The sequence below is a fragment of the Mandrillus leucophaeus genome, unplaced genomic scaffold (genome assembly GCF_000951045.1).
Source record: "Mandrillus leucophaeus isolate KB7577 unplaced genomic scaffold, Mleu.le_1.0 Scaffold1213, whole genome shotgun sequence".
Classification (NCBI taxonomy): Eukaryota; Metazoa; Chordata; class Mammalia; order Primates; family Cercopithecidae; genus Mandrillus; species Mandrillus leucophaeus.
The window spans coordinates 296,594-316,407 of NW_012100466.1; the positions used below are offsets into that span (position 1 = coordinate 296,594).

Consider the following 19,814-nt stretch of genomic DNA (forward strand, 5'->3'; position numbering starts at 1 on the left):
CGAGTTGATGGGTGCTGACGAGTTGATGGGTGCAGCACAGCAACACGGCACAAGTATACATATGTAACAAACATGCACGTTATGCACATGTACCCTAGAACTTAAAGTATAATAATAATAATTAAAAAAGAAAGTTCTAGCAGAATGAATTCAACCGTACATCAAAAAGATAATACAAAATGATCAAGTGGGATTCATCCCAGGGATGCAAAGATGGTTCACCACATACAAATCAATTAACATGACACATCATATCAACAAAATGAAGGACAAAAGCCTTATTATTTCAATAGATGCAGAAAATCATTTGATAAAATTCAGTATCCCTTCATGAGAAAAACAACATAGTGGACCGAGAAGGAATGTACCTCAACATAACAAAGGACAAATATGAAAACCAACAGCTAACATCATACTGAATGATAAAAGCTGAAAGTCCTTTTCCTGAGAACTGGAAGAAGATAAGCATGCCTACTTTCACCTCTCCTAATCAACACAGTACTGGAAGTCCCATCCAGAGTAATCAGGCAAAAGAAAAAATAAAAGGCAGCAACATTGGAAATTAAGTCAAATTTTCCCTCTTTGTAGATGATCTTCTATCTAGGAAAAACCGGAAACTCCACCAAAATAATTCTTAAATCAGATAAATAAATTCAGTAAAATTGGAGGATAAAATATCAACATATGATAATAAGTAGCATTTCAATAAGCCAATAATAAATTAGCTGAGAAAAAAATCAATAAGGCAATGCAATGTACAATAACTACAAAAAATAGCTAGGAATAAATTTAACCACAAAGGTGAAAGAATTCTACAAGGGAAACTACAAAACACTAATGAAAGAAATTGAAGAAGACACAAACAGAAGGATCTCCTAAGCTCATTACAAAAAAAAAAAAAAAAAAGTCAGCTGAAAGCATCTCATTACGTGACTTCAAAATACATGACAAGAACAAATAGCATGGTAGTGGTATATAAACAAACATGTAGGCAGACCAATGGATCAGAATAGAAAATCCAGAAATAAATCCAGAAAGGGAATAAGGCAATAGGACAAAGGCAGTAAGAATGTGTGTTAGAGAAACGATGCTCTCTTCAATAAATGCTACTAGGAAGATTGGATATCCATATGAAGAAGAAACTAGACTCCTGTATATCACAATATACAAACATCAACTCCAGATAAAACCTGAAACATAAGACTCAAAAATTTAAAACTACTGGAAGGAAACATAGGGGAAATACTTCAAGCCATTAGTGTAGACAAAGATTTTATGGCTAAGACCTCAAAAGAAAAGGCAACACAAACAAAAATAGATAAATGGGACTAAATTAAACAGCTTCCCCATAGAAATGGAAACAATAGAGTGGATAGAAAACCTGTTGAATGGGAAGAAATATTTGCAAACTCTTCATCTGATGAGGGACTACTCATTCAGCATATACGACAGACTCAAACAACTCAACAACTAAAAGACAATTTCATCAAAAATTGGCTAATAAGAGAAAGGCAGTGTAAGCTGGCCAATTAGAAGGAACAATTGTCCTCCGCTCAAGAATACCGAACTGAAGAATGATCCACACACACAAAAAAACAATCTTCATAAGAACTAAAAATCAGGTTATCAATCACAGTATTGGCTTTAACTTAATATCACTGAAAGAGGCAATGAAGAGGATTGGAAAGACAATCTTTAATAGCCGACACCACACCTCCCCCAACCCCAGCAGGATCCATGTGGTGCAGAGAGAAAGTCTGTGCACTTAGAGGAAGGAAAGTGCAGTGATTGTGAGACTTTGCATTGAAAATCAATGCTGACCTGTCACAGCAGAAATGAACAATGGGCGGAATTCATCTGGCATTCATGGAGGGAGTATTCAGACCAGCACTAACCAGAGGGGAACCACTCATCCCAACCGTAGGAATTTGAGTTTTGGCAAGTCTCACCATTGAGGGCTAAAGTGCTTTGCGGTAATAAGTAAACTTGAAAGGCAGTCTAGGTCACAAAGATTGCAGTTCCTGGGCAAGTCCTGGTACTGTGCTGGGCTCACAGCCAGTAGACGTGGGCTGCATATAACCTAGTGAGACAACAGCCAGGGCAGCCAAGGGAGTGCTTGTGCCACCTGTCCCCCAACTCTAGATAGTACAGATTGCAGCTGTGGGAGCAATGACTTCCCTTCACTTGAGTAGAGAAGAGGGAAGAGTAAAGAGGAGTTTGTCTTGCAACTTTGATAACAGCTTAGCCACAATAGGATAGGATCCAAGGAAGAGTCTTGAGGCTCCTATTCCAGGGCCTAGCTCCTGAACTACATATCTAGACACACTCTGGGCCAAAAGGGAACCTGCTGTCTCGAAGGAAAGGACACAGTCCTGGCAGGATTTATCAGCTGCTGACTGAAGTGCCCTTTGAACTTGAATAGTCAGCAGTGGCGGCAAGGAGGTACTTGCCATGGAATTTGGGTAAGATTTAGATGTCCTGGCTTCAGTTGTGAACGAGCACATTCCCAGCTGTTGTGGGCATGGAGAAAGACACCTTCTGCTTGAGAAAAGTAGAGGAAAAATAAAGGAGACTTTGTCTTGCAGCTTCAGTACCAGCTCAGCCACAGTGGAGGTAGAGCACCAAGCAGGCTCTTGGGGTCCCCGATTCCAGGGCTTGGCTCTGGGATAGAATTTCTAGATGTGGTCTGTGCCAGAGGGGATCCCATTGCTTTGAAAGGAGAATCTCAAGTATGGTAATATTTACCACAATATAACTGAAAAGTACATTGACCTTGAGTGAACACTGGTAGTAGCCAGGCCTGGTCCTGGGGTGGTGGTGGCCAAGAGGTGAGACACCTCTGCATGTGGATAAAGTAGGGAAGAGTTGATAGGACTTTGTCTTGTGGCTTGGGTGTTAGTTCATCCACAGTAGAATAGAACACCAAGAAGATTTCTAGCTTTTCCAACTCTGGGCCCTTTCTCTTGAATGTCATCTTTGGACCTGCCAGGGGCCAGAGAGAACTTGCCATCCTGAAGAAAAGGATACAAGCCTGGGTAGCCCTGATAATTGTAGAACGGTAAAACCTTGAGTAAACATAGGCAGTAACTAGGCTATCATTTCCATGGACCTGGGGTGAGATCCAGTACTATGCTGGTTTCAGGTCTCACCCAGCACACTCCCAGTTGTAGTGGCCACGGGGATGCTTGTGTCATCCCTTCCCCAGTTCCAGGTGACTCAGCACACAGAGAGACTTTCTTTGGGAAAAAGTAAAGGAAGAGAACAAGAGTCTCTGCTTGGTAATCCAGATAGTTCTTCTGGATCTTATCCAAGACCACTGAGGCAGTACCTATATGAGTCTTACTGGGCCTAGGGTGCTACTTATGCAGATATGGCTGCAGTGACCAAGAACTTGGATCACAACATCCAAGTTCCTTTGAATACCTGAAAAGCCTTCCCAAGGACAGGTACACATAAGCCCAGACAGTGAAGACTACATTCAATATTTAAATATTCAATGCTCAGGCACAGACAAACATCCACAACCACCAAGGCCATCCAGGAAAACACAACCTCACTGAACAAACTAACTAAAGCACCAGAAACTAATTGTGTACAGCATTCTTTCATACAAAGAATGCAAAATAGTTGTTTTGAGGAAACTCAAAGAAATTCAAGATAACACACAGAAGAAATTCATCAGCCTATCAGATATATTTAACAAAGAGATTGAAATAACTAAAGAAAATAAAGCAGAAATTCTGGAATTGAAAAATGCAACTGACATACAGAAGAATGCATCAGAGTATCTTGGGAGCAGAACTGATCATGCAGAAGAAAGAACTAGCGAGTTTGGAGACATGCTGTTTGAAAATAAACAGTCAGAGAAGGCAAGATATAAAATAATACAAAATAATAAAGCATGCCTACACCATCAAGAGCATAACCTCAAAATGGCGAATCTAAGAGATTTTGGCCTCAAGGAGGAAGTAGAGAGATAGTAGTATAAAGTTTATTCAAAGGGATAATAACAGAATTTCCCAAACCTAGAGAAAGATATTAATATTCGACTATCAGAAAGTTATAGAACAGAAAGTAGGCTTAAGCCAAATAAGACTACCACAAGACATTTAATAATTAATCTCCCAAAAGTCAAGGATAAAAAAGGATCCTAAAAGCAGCAAGAGAAAAGAAACAAATGACATACAATGAAGCTCCAATACATCTGGCAGAAGCCTTTTCAGTGGTAACCTTACATACCAGGAGAGAGTGGCATAACATATTTAAACTGCTGAAGAAAAAATAAATTTCCTAGAATAATGTAGCCAGCAAAAATATCCTTCAAACATGAAGGATAAATAATGACTTTCTCAGACAAACAAAAGCTGAGGATTTCATCAATACCTTATCTGTCCTATGAGAAATGCTAAAGGGAGTTCTTGAATCTGAAAGAAGATTTTAATGAGCAATAAGAAATCATCTGAAGGTACAAATCTCCCCGGTAATTGTAAGTACAGAGAAAATCACAGAATTTTATAACACGATTATTGTGATATTTAAAGTACTCATATCTTGAGTAGAAAGACTAGAAGACAAACCAATAAAAAAACTATGATTTTTTAATTAGATTTTTCTTTGCTTGTTTGTTTGTTTATGCAATCAGTGTCAAGTTGTCATCAGTTTCAAATAATGGGATATAAGACATTATTTGCAAGCATCATGGAACCCTCAAGTCAAAAAGCATACAATGGATACTCACAAAATAGAAATGAAAACATACCACCAGAGAAAATTGCCTTCAATAAAAGGAAGACAAGGAGAAAGGAGAAAAGAGAAGACCACAAAATAACCAGAAAACAAATAAAATGGCAGGAGTGAGTTCTTACTTATCAATAACAGTATTAAATGTAAATGGACTAAACTCTCTAATCAAAAGACATAGACAGGCTGAATGAATAAAAAAGTAAGACCCAATGATCTGTTGCCTACAAAAAAACACACTCTACCTATAAAGACACATCTAGACTGAAAATAAAGACATGAAAAACAAATTCCTTGTTAATGGAAATCAAAGAAGAGCAAGAATAGCCATACTTATATCAGACAAAATAGATTTGAAGACAAAAAGTATAAAAAGAGATAAAGAAAGTCATTATATAATGAAAAGGGGTCAAAATATTAAGAGGCTGTAACAGTTGTAAATACATATGCACCAAACACTGGGGCACACAGATATATAAAACATATATTATTCGAGGTAAAGAGACAGATAGACTCCTACATAATAACATCTAGAGACTTCGACATCCCACTTTCAGCACTGGATGGATAATCCATACAGAAAATCAACAAAGAAACACCAGAGTTAATCTGCACCATAGACCAAATAAATCCAAGATTTATTTACAAAACATTTCATCCAGTGGTGGCAGAATATGCATTCTTCCCCTCAGCATAAGGATCATTCTCAAGAATAGACCACATGTTAGGCCACAAAATCTTTTTATTTTTGGCTATTTTAAAAGGTAATTTTGACATAACTATGCTTACAGAAGTACACACAAATTATTTAATAGAATGCCTTTTACATTTAACTTCTCCTACACAATTTGGACCACAAACTTGGTACATGGCTTAAGATTTTTTTAAAAAATCACAATGTGGTTTATCTATTACTAATGCATAAAAGACTCTCTATAAAATACTGCTAAAGAAGATTCAAGAACCTTGAGAAATGTACATTTGGTTCACCTCAGAAAAATAACACATATTGTACTCCATATGTTTATAATATGGTGCAACAAAACATTGTTGTAATGTCTTAATGCCAGCATAGAAACTTCAATAACTAATAGATATGGAAGGGAGTGAGAAGGAGCCTATGTACATATTTGAAACTGTAATAAGATACCTGATTTGCTTAATATTGCATGTAGATGGTAAGTATACTAAAATCAATATTTGAGCAATTTCTTCACTCTGAATTAATACCATCTGCTCTCTTCATCTCATGAGGTCAACAAGAAAATGGGGCATGCTAGCTGTAACTTTTTCTGATGCATGAAAAATCATAAAGTATGTTTCTTTCTCAGCTTTATAGTCCAGAAGTGACAGTATACTACAGCAAGGTGTTTCTTCCATTGTCAACATTCATAGAGTGACATATAATGTATACTAGAATTTTAATTTGTGTCAACACTCATGTGCAAAATATAACATGCAAATGTTTTGTTTCTTGATCATAAGAAAAAATTCTAGCTTCAATTCTATCCAGTGTGGAGGAGGGGAAATTGGAAAATAAAAACATTCAAGCAATTGTGTGCAAATATCACGTTTTTCAAACGAAAGAATTTCCAACTGAACCAGAAGTTCATACTGCTAATTCACATTTCATTGAAACATTTTTTAATAAGTACAAATACATGGTATTAATGTTCAAAACCTAATACAGGCAAGACAATTAAGTTCTTATTTTTTGGAAGAAGGCCTCAAGTCCCAATCAATTTCTAGTAACAATGTTTTTGCAGTTCAATTTAAAAATAAGTGGTTTTTATTTCCTTCATATATTTTGTTTTGGTCTTAAAGATTAGATTAAAATTTAGTTCAATCCCCTAGAAGGCAACTGGTTTTACTTTTGCATTATCAAAAAAAAAAAAAAAAATCCTCTTCTCCAAACCAATTCCTAATACTGAATCTGTGCTCGAGATGGATCTTTTTCTGTACAATGTAAATGGTTACTTAGGTGAAATGTACCCATGAACGTTAAAATGAGATGTTAGAAAGATTTAGCTAGATTTATAATTTAAGTTTTAAAACATAAATATATGTAGCTTGATCTTCTGTTGACAGTGACTGCTAGACCCTAGATTTCAATATTTACAAATTCCCATTTCATGCACACAAAACATATACCATTATCACACAACTTACTCCTCATAGACTGGGAGATTCTTCTGTTGCTTTAAATCTTTGGCCTCCCAGTCAATTTCAAGGCCAAACAACTTTTAACTCAAACTTCACTTTCAGACCGTTAACAAATTTCCACCCACACATGATTAATGCTTATCATGTACCCACACATGATATTTCCTGTTCTACTGGCAAAATTGGAAACCTGCCTCAAAGAGGTCATCAGATTTAAGAAAAATGGACCATAAACTGGTTATTGCAAAATATACTATGAAAGATCAGAATTCACGATTCCCTATTGGTGTCATACTTCATTTTACTGCAATGACTAAGTGCTTTCAGAAAAAAAAAAGAAAGAAGTCTTAAGTTGGATTATTTCATACTTTTTAGATACTAGCTAAAGAACCTACAAAAATGTTTTGGAGTATACACCCTACCAAAAAAGTGTTTTAAAAACTCAGAAAATGGAATTATATCAAGTATCTTATCTGGCTACAATGGAATAAAACTAGAAATCAATAACAAGAACAAGACTGGAAACTATACAAATGCATGGAAATTATACAACATGTTCCTGAATGATCAGTGGGCTAATTAAGAAAATAAAAAGAATATTTAAAAATTTCTCAAAACAAATGATAATGATAAAACAACACACCCCAAACAATGGGATATAGCAAAAGCAGTACTAAGAAGAAAGTTTAAAGCTGTAAGTGCCTACATTCAAGAAGTAGAAAAACTTTAGATAGACAACTAAAGATGCATTTCAGAGAACTAGAAAAGAAAGAGCAAACCAAACCCAAAGTTATTAGCAAATAAAAATAAAAATCAGAGCAAAAATCAGTGAAATTGAAATAAAAAATAGTACAAAAGATCAATGAATTTAAAAGTTGGTTTTTAAAAATTATAAGAAAATTGACAAACCTTTAGTGAGACTAACTGTGGGGAGAAAAGGGAGAATACTGAAATAAACAAAATCAGAGGTAAAAAAGGAGACATTACAACTGATAGTGCAGAAATTCAAAGGATCATTAGAAGCTATAATGAGCAACTATATGCCAGTAACTTGGAAAACCTGAAAGAAACTGAAAAATTTACAGATACATACAACCTACCCAAATTGAACCATTAAAGCATTCAAAACCTGAACAGATCAATAATAAGTAACAAGATTGAAGCAATAACAAAAAGTCTCCCAGCAAAAAAAAAGCCAAGGACCTGATATCTTCACTGCTAAATTTTACCAAACACTTAAGAACTAATACCGTTCCTACTCAAACTATTCCAAAAGATAGAGGATGAGAAGATACTTCCAAACTCATTCTATGAGGCCAGTATCACCCTAAGACCAAAACCAGACAAAGATGTCTCAAAACAAAACAAAACAAAACAAAAACTACAGACAAATATCCCTGATGAACACTGATACAAAACTTAAGAACACATTAAAAAGATCATTCATTATGGCTAAGTTGGATTTATCGCAGAAATTTAAGGACGGTTAGACTTATGCAAATTAACCAATGTGGTACATCATATCAGCAAAATGAAGGAACAAAACCATATGATCATTTGAATTGATGCTGAAAATTATTTGATAAAAGTCAATATCCCTTCATGATAAAAAGAAAAATTCTTCTCAAAAACTGGGTATAGAAGGAGCATACCACAACACATTGAAAGCCATATATGGCAGATCCACAGCTAATATCATACTAAATGGGGACAAAATGAAAGCCTTTCCTCAAATATGTGGAAAACAACCAGAATGCCCTCTTTCACCACTGTTATTCAAAATAGTACTGGAAGCACTAGCTAGAGCAATCAACCAAGAGAGGGAAAGAAATAAGTTTGAAGGGAAGTCATATTATCTTTGTTTGCAGATGATATAATAATATATTTGGAAAAATCTAAATACTCTGCCAAAAAACTATTAGAACTAATAAACAAATTGAGTAAAGTTGCAGGATATAAAATCAAGATAAAAAAATCTGTAGCATTTCTAAATGCTAACAGCAAACATTCTGGAAAGAAAGTAATCCCATTTACAATAGCTACAAAAAAAAAATAATACCTAGGAAATTTCTAAAAGAAAAGTGAAAGATTTCTATAATGAAAACTATAAAATATTGATGAAAGAAATTGAAGAGGACACAACAGAACTGATAGTCCATGCTAATGAATTAGAGGAATCAATATTTTTAAGGTGTCTATACTATGTAAAGCAATCTATAGATTCAATTCAATCCCTGTCGAAATACCAATGACATTCTTCACAGAAACAGAAAAAAAAATCTAAAATCTATATGGAACCATATAAGAACCAGAATATCCAAAGCTATTCTGAGCAAAAAGATCAAAACTGGAGAAATCACATTACCTGACTTCAAATTATGCTACAAAGCTGTAGTAACCAAAATAGCATGATACTGGCATGAGAACATACACATAGACAAATGAAACAGAATAGAGAACGCAGAAACAAATCCATACACCTACAATGAACTCATGCTTGACAATATTGCCAAGAGCATACACTGGGAAAAGGAGAGCCTCTTCAACAAATGGTGCTAGGAAAACTGGACATTCATATGGAGAAGAATGAAACTAGACCCCTATCTCTCACCATATAAAATTTTTTTTTAAATATGTATTAAAAACAACTCTAAGACCAGAAACTATGAAATTACTAGAAGAAAACTTTGGCAAAAATCTCCAGGACACTGTACTTGACAAAGATTTCTTGAGCAATACTCCACAAGCACAGGAAACCAAAGCAAAAATGGACAAATGGGATCACATCAAGTTAAAAAGCTTCTGCACAGCAAAGGAAACAATCAACAAAGTGAAGAGACAACACACAGAATGGGAGAAAAATACCTAAAACTACCTGTCTGACAAGGGATTAATAATCAGAATATATAAGGAGCTCGAACAACTCTATAGGAAAAAAATCTAACAATCTGATTTAGTAATGGGCAAAACACCTGAACAGACATTTCTCAAAATACGACACACAAATTGCCAACAGGTATATGGAAAGGTTCTCCACAACATTAATCTTTGGACAATTGCAAATCAAAACTAAAATGAAATACCATCTCACCCCAGTTAAAATGGTTTTTATCCAAAAGACAGGCAACAACAAATTCTGGTGAAGATGTAGAGAAAAGGGTTTCCTCATAAACTGCTGGTGGGAATACAAATTAGTACATGCACTATGGAGAACAGTTAGCGGTTCCTCAGTAAACTAAAAATAGAGGTACCATAAAATGAGGCAATAAAGGTATCAGTATTTATCAAAAATAAAGGAAATCAGTAAGTTGAAGAGATATCTGCACTCCCATCTTTATTGTAGCACTATTCACAATAGCCAAGATTTGGAAACAACCTGAGTGTCCATCAACAGGTGAATAAATAAAGAAAATGTGGTATGTATACACAACGGAGAACTACTCAGTCATAAATAACAATGAGATTCTGTCATTTGCAACAACAGGGATGGGATTGGAGGTCATTATGTTAAGACAAATAAGCCAGGCACAGAAAGACAAACATCATGTATTCTCACTTATTTGCAGGAGCTAAAATTTAAAACAACTGAACTCAAGGAGATAAAGAGTAAAGAGATGATTACCAGAGGCTGGAAAGAGTAGTGCATTTTTTACAATAAAAGCGCAAAAAGCCAAAATACCAATGTGGTAAATAAGTATTGGGCTGTTCTTTTGATATTAAAGAAAACAAAACCCAATAAAGGAGTAGTCAGAACATTTATCATCATAACTGAGTGATATTGTTCTATTAATTGAAAAGTTAAGAAATTTTTTAAAATTAGCATCAAAGAGAGTAATAAACTTAGAAAGAAATTAAGGAAACAGAAATTTTCTCTACCGAGAAGTATGTAACATTCTTGAAAGAAATCTGAACAGATGTAATGAGTGAAAAATCATAACACATTCATGGATCAGAAGCATAATATGAAGTACTAATGCATGCCATGACGTGAATGAACCTTAAAAACATCATACTAATTGAAAGAAGCCACTCTCAAATGGCCCATATTATATTATATATATTATATGTTATATATATCATATATTATATGACTCCATTTATATTAAAATGCAGAAAAGATAAATCCATAGAGATAGAAACATTAGTGGTTGCTTAGTGACAGGATAGGGGATGCCATGTCCTAATGCGTATGGGGTTCATTTTTGAGGTGATTAAATGTTCAAAAATTAGATTGTGGCGCTGCTTGAACAACTCTGTGAATATATTAGAAACCACTCAATTCACACTTTTAATGTGTGAATTTTATATTATGTAATATATGTCTTAATCAAATTATTTAAAAGTGATCCCTGCTAACTCTACCCACTCAACACAGATTACAAATATTTTTTTAAAAACTTGAATATTTTCCTGAGAGTCATTTTGACCAAGCCACTCAATCTTACTGGCTCTCATTTTCCTCAGGCAAAATAGCATTTGTGTTTGTTTAAATGCCTTGATATTTAAAGTTTCTATTGTTATTAAACTTTTGTTTCTTTTTAACAAAAGCACTAAAGTCCACAAGTAATAAAGAAGGTTGGAAGACATTACCAAGGCACTTTTACTAATAGAAATGTATTGTGCTTACAAAGATTTTTAAAAGAAGTTCACCAAAGTGCTTTACTTCTATTAATTCCAAAGACCTTCTAAAATCCATGAGAGATGTGAATGCAATTAATTATCAAGGCACAATAATAATTGAAATGATACATGTTGTATTCATGGCGCCTTTCTTCCAAAGTACCCCAATATCTTCACAAAGATGATCGTTAACAAACTTTAATCACAACAGCACTCTTGTGATAAGCAGGCAGTCTGACATAGAGGTAATATAAAAAGTGAATGACACTTTGGAGGGAGACCAATATGATTGTAATCTGACTCCGTGAGTGAGGTTAGCCTGGAGAGTTTTTGAAATGGAACTTGATTGTTCATAGTATCTTGCTATAGTCACATCCTGCCGGTTTCCTTAATACCACTTCAACCCTTAATATTATATTCCCAAGAGGCTCCTAAAGAGAGCTGATTTTAACTTCTTAGTATCCTTTAGGATTTCTTCAATTTGTACTCAATTTTCTAAATAGCTTAGTACTATACTATCCTCCAGAAATAGTATCTCAGCTTGAAGATAAGTGCTGTAACACAGAAAAGAGGCAGCTATCTCTGCTGTATACTTTCAGGGTGAGAAACCCAAGAGAATTGTTTGTTTTCTTACAGTTTCATAGCAAGAATGTTGACAAAATGGAGAACTACAAACCACTGCTCAAGGAAATAAGACAGGACACAAATAAACAAAAAAACATTCCATGCTCATGGGAGGAAGAATCAATATTGTGAAAATGGCCATACTGCCCAAAGTAATTTAGAGATTCAGTGCTATCCCCATCAAGCTACTATCCACCTTCTTCACAGAATTAGAAAAAAACTACTTTAAATTTCATAAGGAACTAAAAAAGAGCCCGCATAGCCAAGACAATCCTAAGCAAAAAGAATAAGGCTGGAGGCATCACACTATCTGACTTCAAACTACACTAAAAGGCTACAGTAACAAAAACAACATGGTACTGGTACCAAAACAGATATATAGACCAATGGAACAGAACAGAGGCCTCAGAAATAACACCTCACATCTGCAACCATCTGATCTTTGACAAACCTGACAAAAACAAGCAAAGGGGAATGCATTCCCTATTTAATAAATGGTGCTGGGAAAACTGGCTAGCCATATGTAGAAAACTGAAATTGAACTCCTTCCTTACACTTTATACAAAAATTAACTCAAGATGTATTAAAGACTTAAATGTAAGACCTAAAACCATAAAAATCCTAGAACAAAACCTAGGCAATACCATTCAGGACATAGGCATGGGCAAAGACTTCATGACTGAAACACTAAAAGCAATGGGAACAAAAGCCAAAATTGACAAATGTGATCTAATTAAACTAAAGAGCTTCTGCACAGCAAAAGAAACTATCATCAGAGCGAACAGGCAACCTACAGTATGGGAGAAAATTTTTGCAATCTATTCATCTGACAAAGGTCTAATATCTAGAATCTACAAAGAACTTAAACATATTTACAAGAAAAAAAAATCTCATCAAAAAGCGGGCAAAGGATATGAACAGGCACTTCTCAAAAGAAGACATTTATGCAGCCAACAAAGATATGAAAAAAGGTTCATCATCACTGGTCATTGGAGAAATGCAAATCAAAACCACAATGAGATACCATCTCATGCCAGTTAGAATGGTGATCATTAAAAAGTCAGGAAACAACAGATGCTAGAGAGGATGTGGAGAAATAGGAACGCTTTTATACTGTTGGTGGGAATGTAAATTAGTTCAACCATTGTGGAAGTCAGTGTGGCGATTCCTCAAGGATCTAGAACCAGAAATACCATTTGACCCAGCAATCCCATTATTGGGTATATACCCAAAGCATTATAAATCATTCTACTATAAAAACACATGCACATGTATATTTATTGCAGCATTATTCACAATAGCTAAGACTTGAAACCAACCCAAATTCCCATCAATGATAGAATGGATAAAGAAAATGTGGCACATATACACCATGGAATACTATGCAGCCATAAAAAAGGATTAGTTCATGTCCTTTGCAGGAGCATGGGTGAAGCTGGAAACCATCATTCTCAGCAAACTAACACAAGAACAAAAAAACCAAACACTGCATGTTCTCACTCTTATGTGGGAGGTGTACAATGAGAACACATGGACGCAGGAAGGGGAACATCTCACACTGGGGCCCATTGAGGGGTGGGGGGCTAGAGGAGGGATAGCATTAGGAGAAATACCTAATGTAGATGATGGGTTGATGGGTGAAGCAAAGCACCATGGCAAGTGTATACCTATGTAACAAACCTGCACATTCTGCACATGTACCCCAGAACTTAACGTATAATAATAATAATAGAAAGTTGACAAAAAGACCACGGATTCTATTCTAAGTTCTGATCCACGAGTGTTGGTGATAGAGCTTCAGCAACACCTTGGAGGCTAAAACTCCATGGATTCTACTTCTCCATGCTGCCTTGATTTTCCAAATATTAACTAACTGAACAAAGAGTTGGGGTTAAATGATTCCCCAGGGCTTCTCCACTATATTCTCTCAAGTCAGGTTGGCTTACACAGGTCTGATATAGTATAACAATGGGCTTTTAATGGTTGCAATGAAAGTGATAGCTTACTGCCAGTCTTCTTTCAGCCAGTGATACATGTTATTTATTTCTCAAATAACTTCTGATAATTGTGGTCTGTGCAAAATTTTACTTGAAATGGAACGTAAATGAGACATAGACTAGCAGAGTTTCATTAACTTTCCAACTATTAGTTCATATGTATAAGAAGTTTATGTGCCAGGAAAGGTACAAAGAGCCTTGCCTAGATTTTTTTGTTTTTTTTTCGTTTCCTGTCACCAGATTCCTGTGAAGTAGGAATTAGTAACCACATTATACAAATAAAGAAACTGTTACACAAGAGGATAAGCCACTGGCTATACTATACCTTCTTATCTGTTCACAAGCAGAAAATGGCAGAGCTTGAATTTGAATCCAGGTCTGTCCATGCTCTAAGCTTATACTCTAAATTGTTATGTCAGGTTGCCTTTGTTTTAAGAAGATTACCATTCATACAACAGTTGCTAAATTTTGTTGCAATAAATAAAATAAAAGCAGGTTATTTTATTTTAAAAAATTGTTTCTTCAAAAACTCTGTCAGAAAAAAGTAGAGACTATATAAAGGTAAAATCACAGGTTAAATTATCCTTTAGGGAGTGGTGGATTTAAAAAAAAAATTAAAATTAAACCTTGCATTCTCAGACCTCCCAGTAAGTCAGATACACTTGAAATAGTTATGCTGTATGGTAAAGTAGAAAATACAATAAATAATACATTTCTGAGTTGGAATTCTGGTTTTGTCATTTACTAGCTATGTAATCCTAGGCAAGCAATTGAAATATGGATAAAATGCCTATCTGTCCAGATCATCATGAAGATTAAATGAATTTAGTTATATAAAGTGACCAAAGGTCCCAGCACATGGTCAGCCCTCAACAAATGGTAAGTGTTATTGTTATTACTATTATTAAGAACAACACTGAAGGAGTAAAGAAGTGCAAAAGAGTAGGTGGATGAAGGAGGGATGTGTAGAGGATATTAATGGTATGATTCAATGTTACTCTAAGCATGCTTCTTTAAAGAACAAGCACATAAAAATGAGTCAGTTATCAATAAAGAATGACTATTGATGATGATGGAGTTCTTGTGTTATGACCAGATGATAGAGAGATACTTCCTATACTGTGTTATTGCTTTTCATTTTCAAGCAGAGAGCTGTAAGATAGAGGGAGCTAAAAGAAGATGGTTCCTTAAACTGGTTCAGAACAGCCTGCAAGCATCTTAAATCCAGACAAATCTTAAGTATTGTGGTTGAAAAGATAGGAAGTGCTAGGCTGGGCCCAGTGGCTCACACCTGTAATCCCAGCACTTTGGGAGGCCGAGGGGGGCGGATCACCTGAGGTCAGGAGTTCAAGACCAGTCTGGTCAACATGGTGAAATCCCATCTCTAATAAAAATACAAAAATTATCTGGGCGTGGTGGCACACGCCTGTAGTCCCAGCTACTTGGGAGGTTAAGGCAGGAGAATTGCTTGAACCGGGGAGCAGAGGTTGCAGTGAGCCAAGATCACGTCACTGCACTCCAGCCTGGGTAACAGAGCGAGACTCTGTCTAAAAAAAAAAAAAAAAAAAAAAAAAGAAAAGAAAAGAAAAGAGAAGAAGTTCTAGCCAGTAGTAAGGAAAAATGGCAACCATTCAAGCTCTGCTATTCAAATTCTCTAAAGCAGATTTTTCAGAGGGAATTATCTATAGGTTAAGAGATGTTCTGAGGTAGGTTTATACCTCACTGGTAATGTGATTATTTGAAGCATACCTGAACAATTGAATATATTAAACAGTAAATAAATAACAACTATTTTGCACATAGGTCTAAAATTGCAATAATTCTTACTCTGAATATGTCTTTTCCCTATAAACTTTTTAAATGACTTTTTGACTACTGTCTCACTTAATGTTTTAATAAAGCATTTACATTTATAAAAAGCAGTTGGCTGAGTTACCATAGCCTCTGACTTCTCAGCCATCAGCACCTAAAGAAATGATTGACTTGCCTGGGTATGTACCAGGGAAGCCACCACTCATCTAGTGACAGCTCCCCAAAATGCAACTGAAAACCATTATAGGAATAATCTATTTTCAAGAGCATGAGCCTGACCAATTTAACCCTATTTTAGTAGTGGGAAGTTTCATACTACCCATTAAGCTCCCATTTCCTGAACTAAATCATTTTAAATGTCAGGAAAAAACTGTCATATTATAAAAATGACTATATTCCTGAAAAAAAGACCTCATCATTTAAAAACATGAGAGACAAAGCACAAGATTCTTCAAGGAGTTAACCCCAAACCACCACTTTGAAGCAAAAATCTCACATTACTTCAATACACGAGTTAAGCGATCCAGGTCCCAAATCTAACTGGATACAAACACAGTTTTTAAAACCTTTATAAAATAAATTTACACATTACCTGGTAATTGTTTTGGTTTTGTGATAATCTCAATTGGTTTGATGATGCAAAATGAGGAGAAAAATTACTCCGTAACGGATTTGTATTACTGTATATTGTACTAGATGCTGTATGTAATGAGGTCCGTGGTGTCAAATGGTAGTTTCTGTTTTGATACAGTACACTGTCTGGCATATCTCTAATATTCACCATTTGTGAATTCGGCATATTTCTTCCTGGTCCAGGCAAGGTTGTACTTTGGTTCTCAGCTCGAAGGGAACTGCCACTTTCATAAAATCTCGAATAGCTTGGTATCTGTGCTCTCATCGATGCCAGCTCTTCCTCTCTGGCATATTCATCCTCAGCATCTCCAGTCTCCATTGCAATGGACAAACAATTTCCTTCTGCTGAGCTAGGCTTCTGTGGGGCATTTCCTCCCAGAATTCTCTGGGGGTAATCGCTAACTGCCAATGAAAACACTTCACGGATTTCCAAGTTTTGTGTTCTACAGTAAGGGTCTCTAATAGTTGGCTTTTGCCCACATAAGTTATGTAATGCTGGACCTGTGTGTTCAGGCTTATATGACCTTTGAATCCCAACTGGTTCAATTTTATAAGGTCGGTGGCACACAGAAGATTTTTGAGGTACTGTCATTTCAGAAGCTTGTACTGAAGAGTTTCCATAGTTTTTCTTTGTGTGATTGAATACTGAGTTTCCAGCATTTAGCACACTTGTCTGTCTTGACAAAATAATTGTTTTTTCACCTAGGAGTAGGGAAGCATTTTTACAGTGTGCTACTTGTCTTTGAACAGGAATGTGCAACTGAAACTCAGTATCATTTTTAGTGGCTGTTTTCTGCATAGGGATTTTATGTGCTTCTGTAATTTGTGTGTCTGTATGTTTGTTTGTTCCTTGCCTACTTGATGAACTGGCTGGACTGTATATACCAGTCACAATGACATCATTATTGGCAGATGTCCAAGAAGACTGCTGGCTTGAGGGTCGAGTAATATTAACCACATTTCTGACTGTAATGTCTGGAGCTGACAAAGACGTTCCTGTTGTTGCTGTTCCAGATTCAGAGTTCTTACTACTCATCTTTCTTCTCTTATTGCCAACCCACGTCTGGAAGGATAAAACATGGTATTATAAAAAAAAAAAATTAAAACAAACCAAGAAAAAACAAATTTTACATGATACATTATATTTTCATTTGTCTTGGAACCAAAGTGTGCATAAAAGTAAAAGAAAAAGATAAAATAACAGAAAAGCTAACTAAAGTATAAAGACAAAGATGATCAGGGACTCATACTTAATAAATACCTTCAAACTTTGAGAACAGAGTGTATTATTGTTTCTCTTCTCATAACACATCCAACTAATATGTATCAAGAAACTTAAAAATGTTTATACACTTTGACATAGTAAATATATTTATGGTAATTTATCCTAAAAATAACCTACAAATGTAGATAAAGTTTATATGCAATGATGTTCATCATATATTTATTTATAATACTGAAAAATTAAGAACATACTAAAGGTAGGCTATTTAATGGCATTAAGAAATGCTCATAGTGTTGTTAAACAAATACACAATTGCAATCTTTAGGCTCATCAACTTCCATTTTATAAATATATTGTAACTTGCTTAATTTCATACTATCAGATATTTATAGTAGTTTTTGAAATATTCTTTATTATAAATCATATTGCCATATACCTCGTCGTAGATGCATCTTTGTACTGCTGCTCCATTAGAATGTAATAGTAAAAGAAAAATTGCTAGGCTCTAATATTTTCAAAGTGCCCTCCAATGTAAGAGTTCTGGTTTCCTCACACCCTCACCAAGAGTTTGCATTATCTTTTTATAGTCTTTACTAGTCCAGGAGTAAATAAAAAGTGTATAATTGCTGCTTTGATATGAATTTCTATGGTTACAATATTACTTTCATAGAATTCCCTATCCATTACCTTTACCTATTTTTATATTGAGGTGTTTACCTTTTTAAATTGATTTGTAAGAGTAATTTTCTACTAAGGACAGTAATAATTCTTTGTTACAAGTTATAAATTTTGTTTTCAGTTTGTCATTAATTTATGGTAGTTATTGTCTTCTTTACATTTTTCTCTACTTACCAAATTTTGTACAATAAATAGATATTTTCTAAACAGAATAAGATTATTAATAAAAATACTAGTGGTTGACGTTTAGGATTTAATTATAAAATACGTATTTTAATGTAAGTAATTTATTATAATGATCTTAGTATTATTTTTCTGAGTCACGGATCTAAAATTATACAATAAGAAATATATTCTATAATGTGATTACTAAACTTTATAATGATTCCAAAATGCATACCATATTATAAACACCAAAGCACATTAATCTATTAAGAATTAAACAGGCCAGGCCCAGTGGCCCATGCCTGTAACCCCAGCACTTTGGGAAGCCAGGCAGGAGGATCTCTTGAGGCCAACATCTTGAGACCAGCCTGAGCAATATAGGGGGACTCGGTCTCCACCAAAAATTTTCCTAAAAAAGAATTAAAAGAACTGAATAAATGAAAACATGAAATGAACCAGCCTTGAACAAACATGGTTCAGAGTATATTTGTTTAACTTTTATATGGATGTGTTTTTGAAGACCACATAAACTGTCAAATTTTCAATGTTTACTGTACATCTTATACAATTTAAAATTATATACATTAGTGTTGCTGTAATACTGTAAATAAAAGCTAATATGTATTGAATCCCCATTATGTGATCTCTCTATAGATAGACAGATGATAGATAGATAGATAGATAGATAGATAGATAGATAGATAGATAGATAGATAGATAGATTTTCATTTGCCTTAGAACCAAGGTGTACATACAGGTAAAAGAAAAAAATAAAATAAAAAATCTAAAGTATAAAGAATATATAATAATCTATAAAGGTTCTATAATAAAGGATCTATAATAGATCTGTCTATATAGAGTGTTATATATATACATATGTATAAAAAACCTCCTTTTGTAGGTGTTATTTTTCTAATTGTGTAAATGAAGAAACTGAGGTTCATAAATAATAAATAGCTTGTGGAAGGATATTCTAGGCGCAAGTGAGAGAGCAAAGATTCCGTCAATTCTACCTTGCCTGAAAACACATTAAACCTTCCACTACCCTACATGTAGTGGTTAGAAACTCCTGAAAATAGTCATCTCTATTGGCCATTTTATTTTTATAATTATTGTTTCTTCCATAAAGAAAATGTTCCACAAACTGTAGTGTTCCA

General features: G+C 34.8%; 1 protein-coding gene across 3 annotated transcripts in view; it reads right to left on the minus strand.

The window, feature by feature from the left end:
• The window catches only part of HDX (highly divergent homeobox), a 185,792-nt gene that overhangs the window by 134,850 nt on the left and 31,128 nt on the right, over positions 1 to 19,814 (minus strand). For all 3 annotated transcript variants that reach the window (XM_011971350.1, XM_011971352.1, XM_011971351.1), the window contains one exon: positions 16,549 to 17,652. In XM_011971350.1, coding sequence (XP_011826740.1) covers positions 16,549 to 17,652 — 1,104 coding nt within the window. The remainder of the gene's footprint in view (positions 1 to 16,548; positions 17,653 to 19,814) is intronic.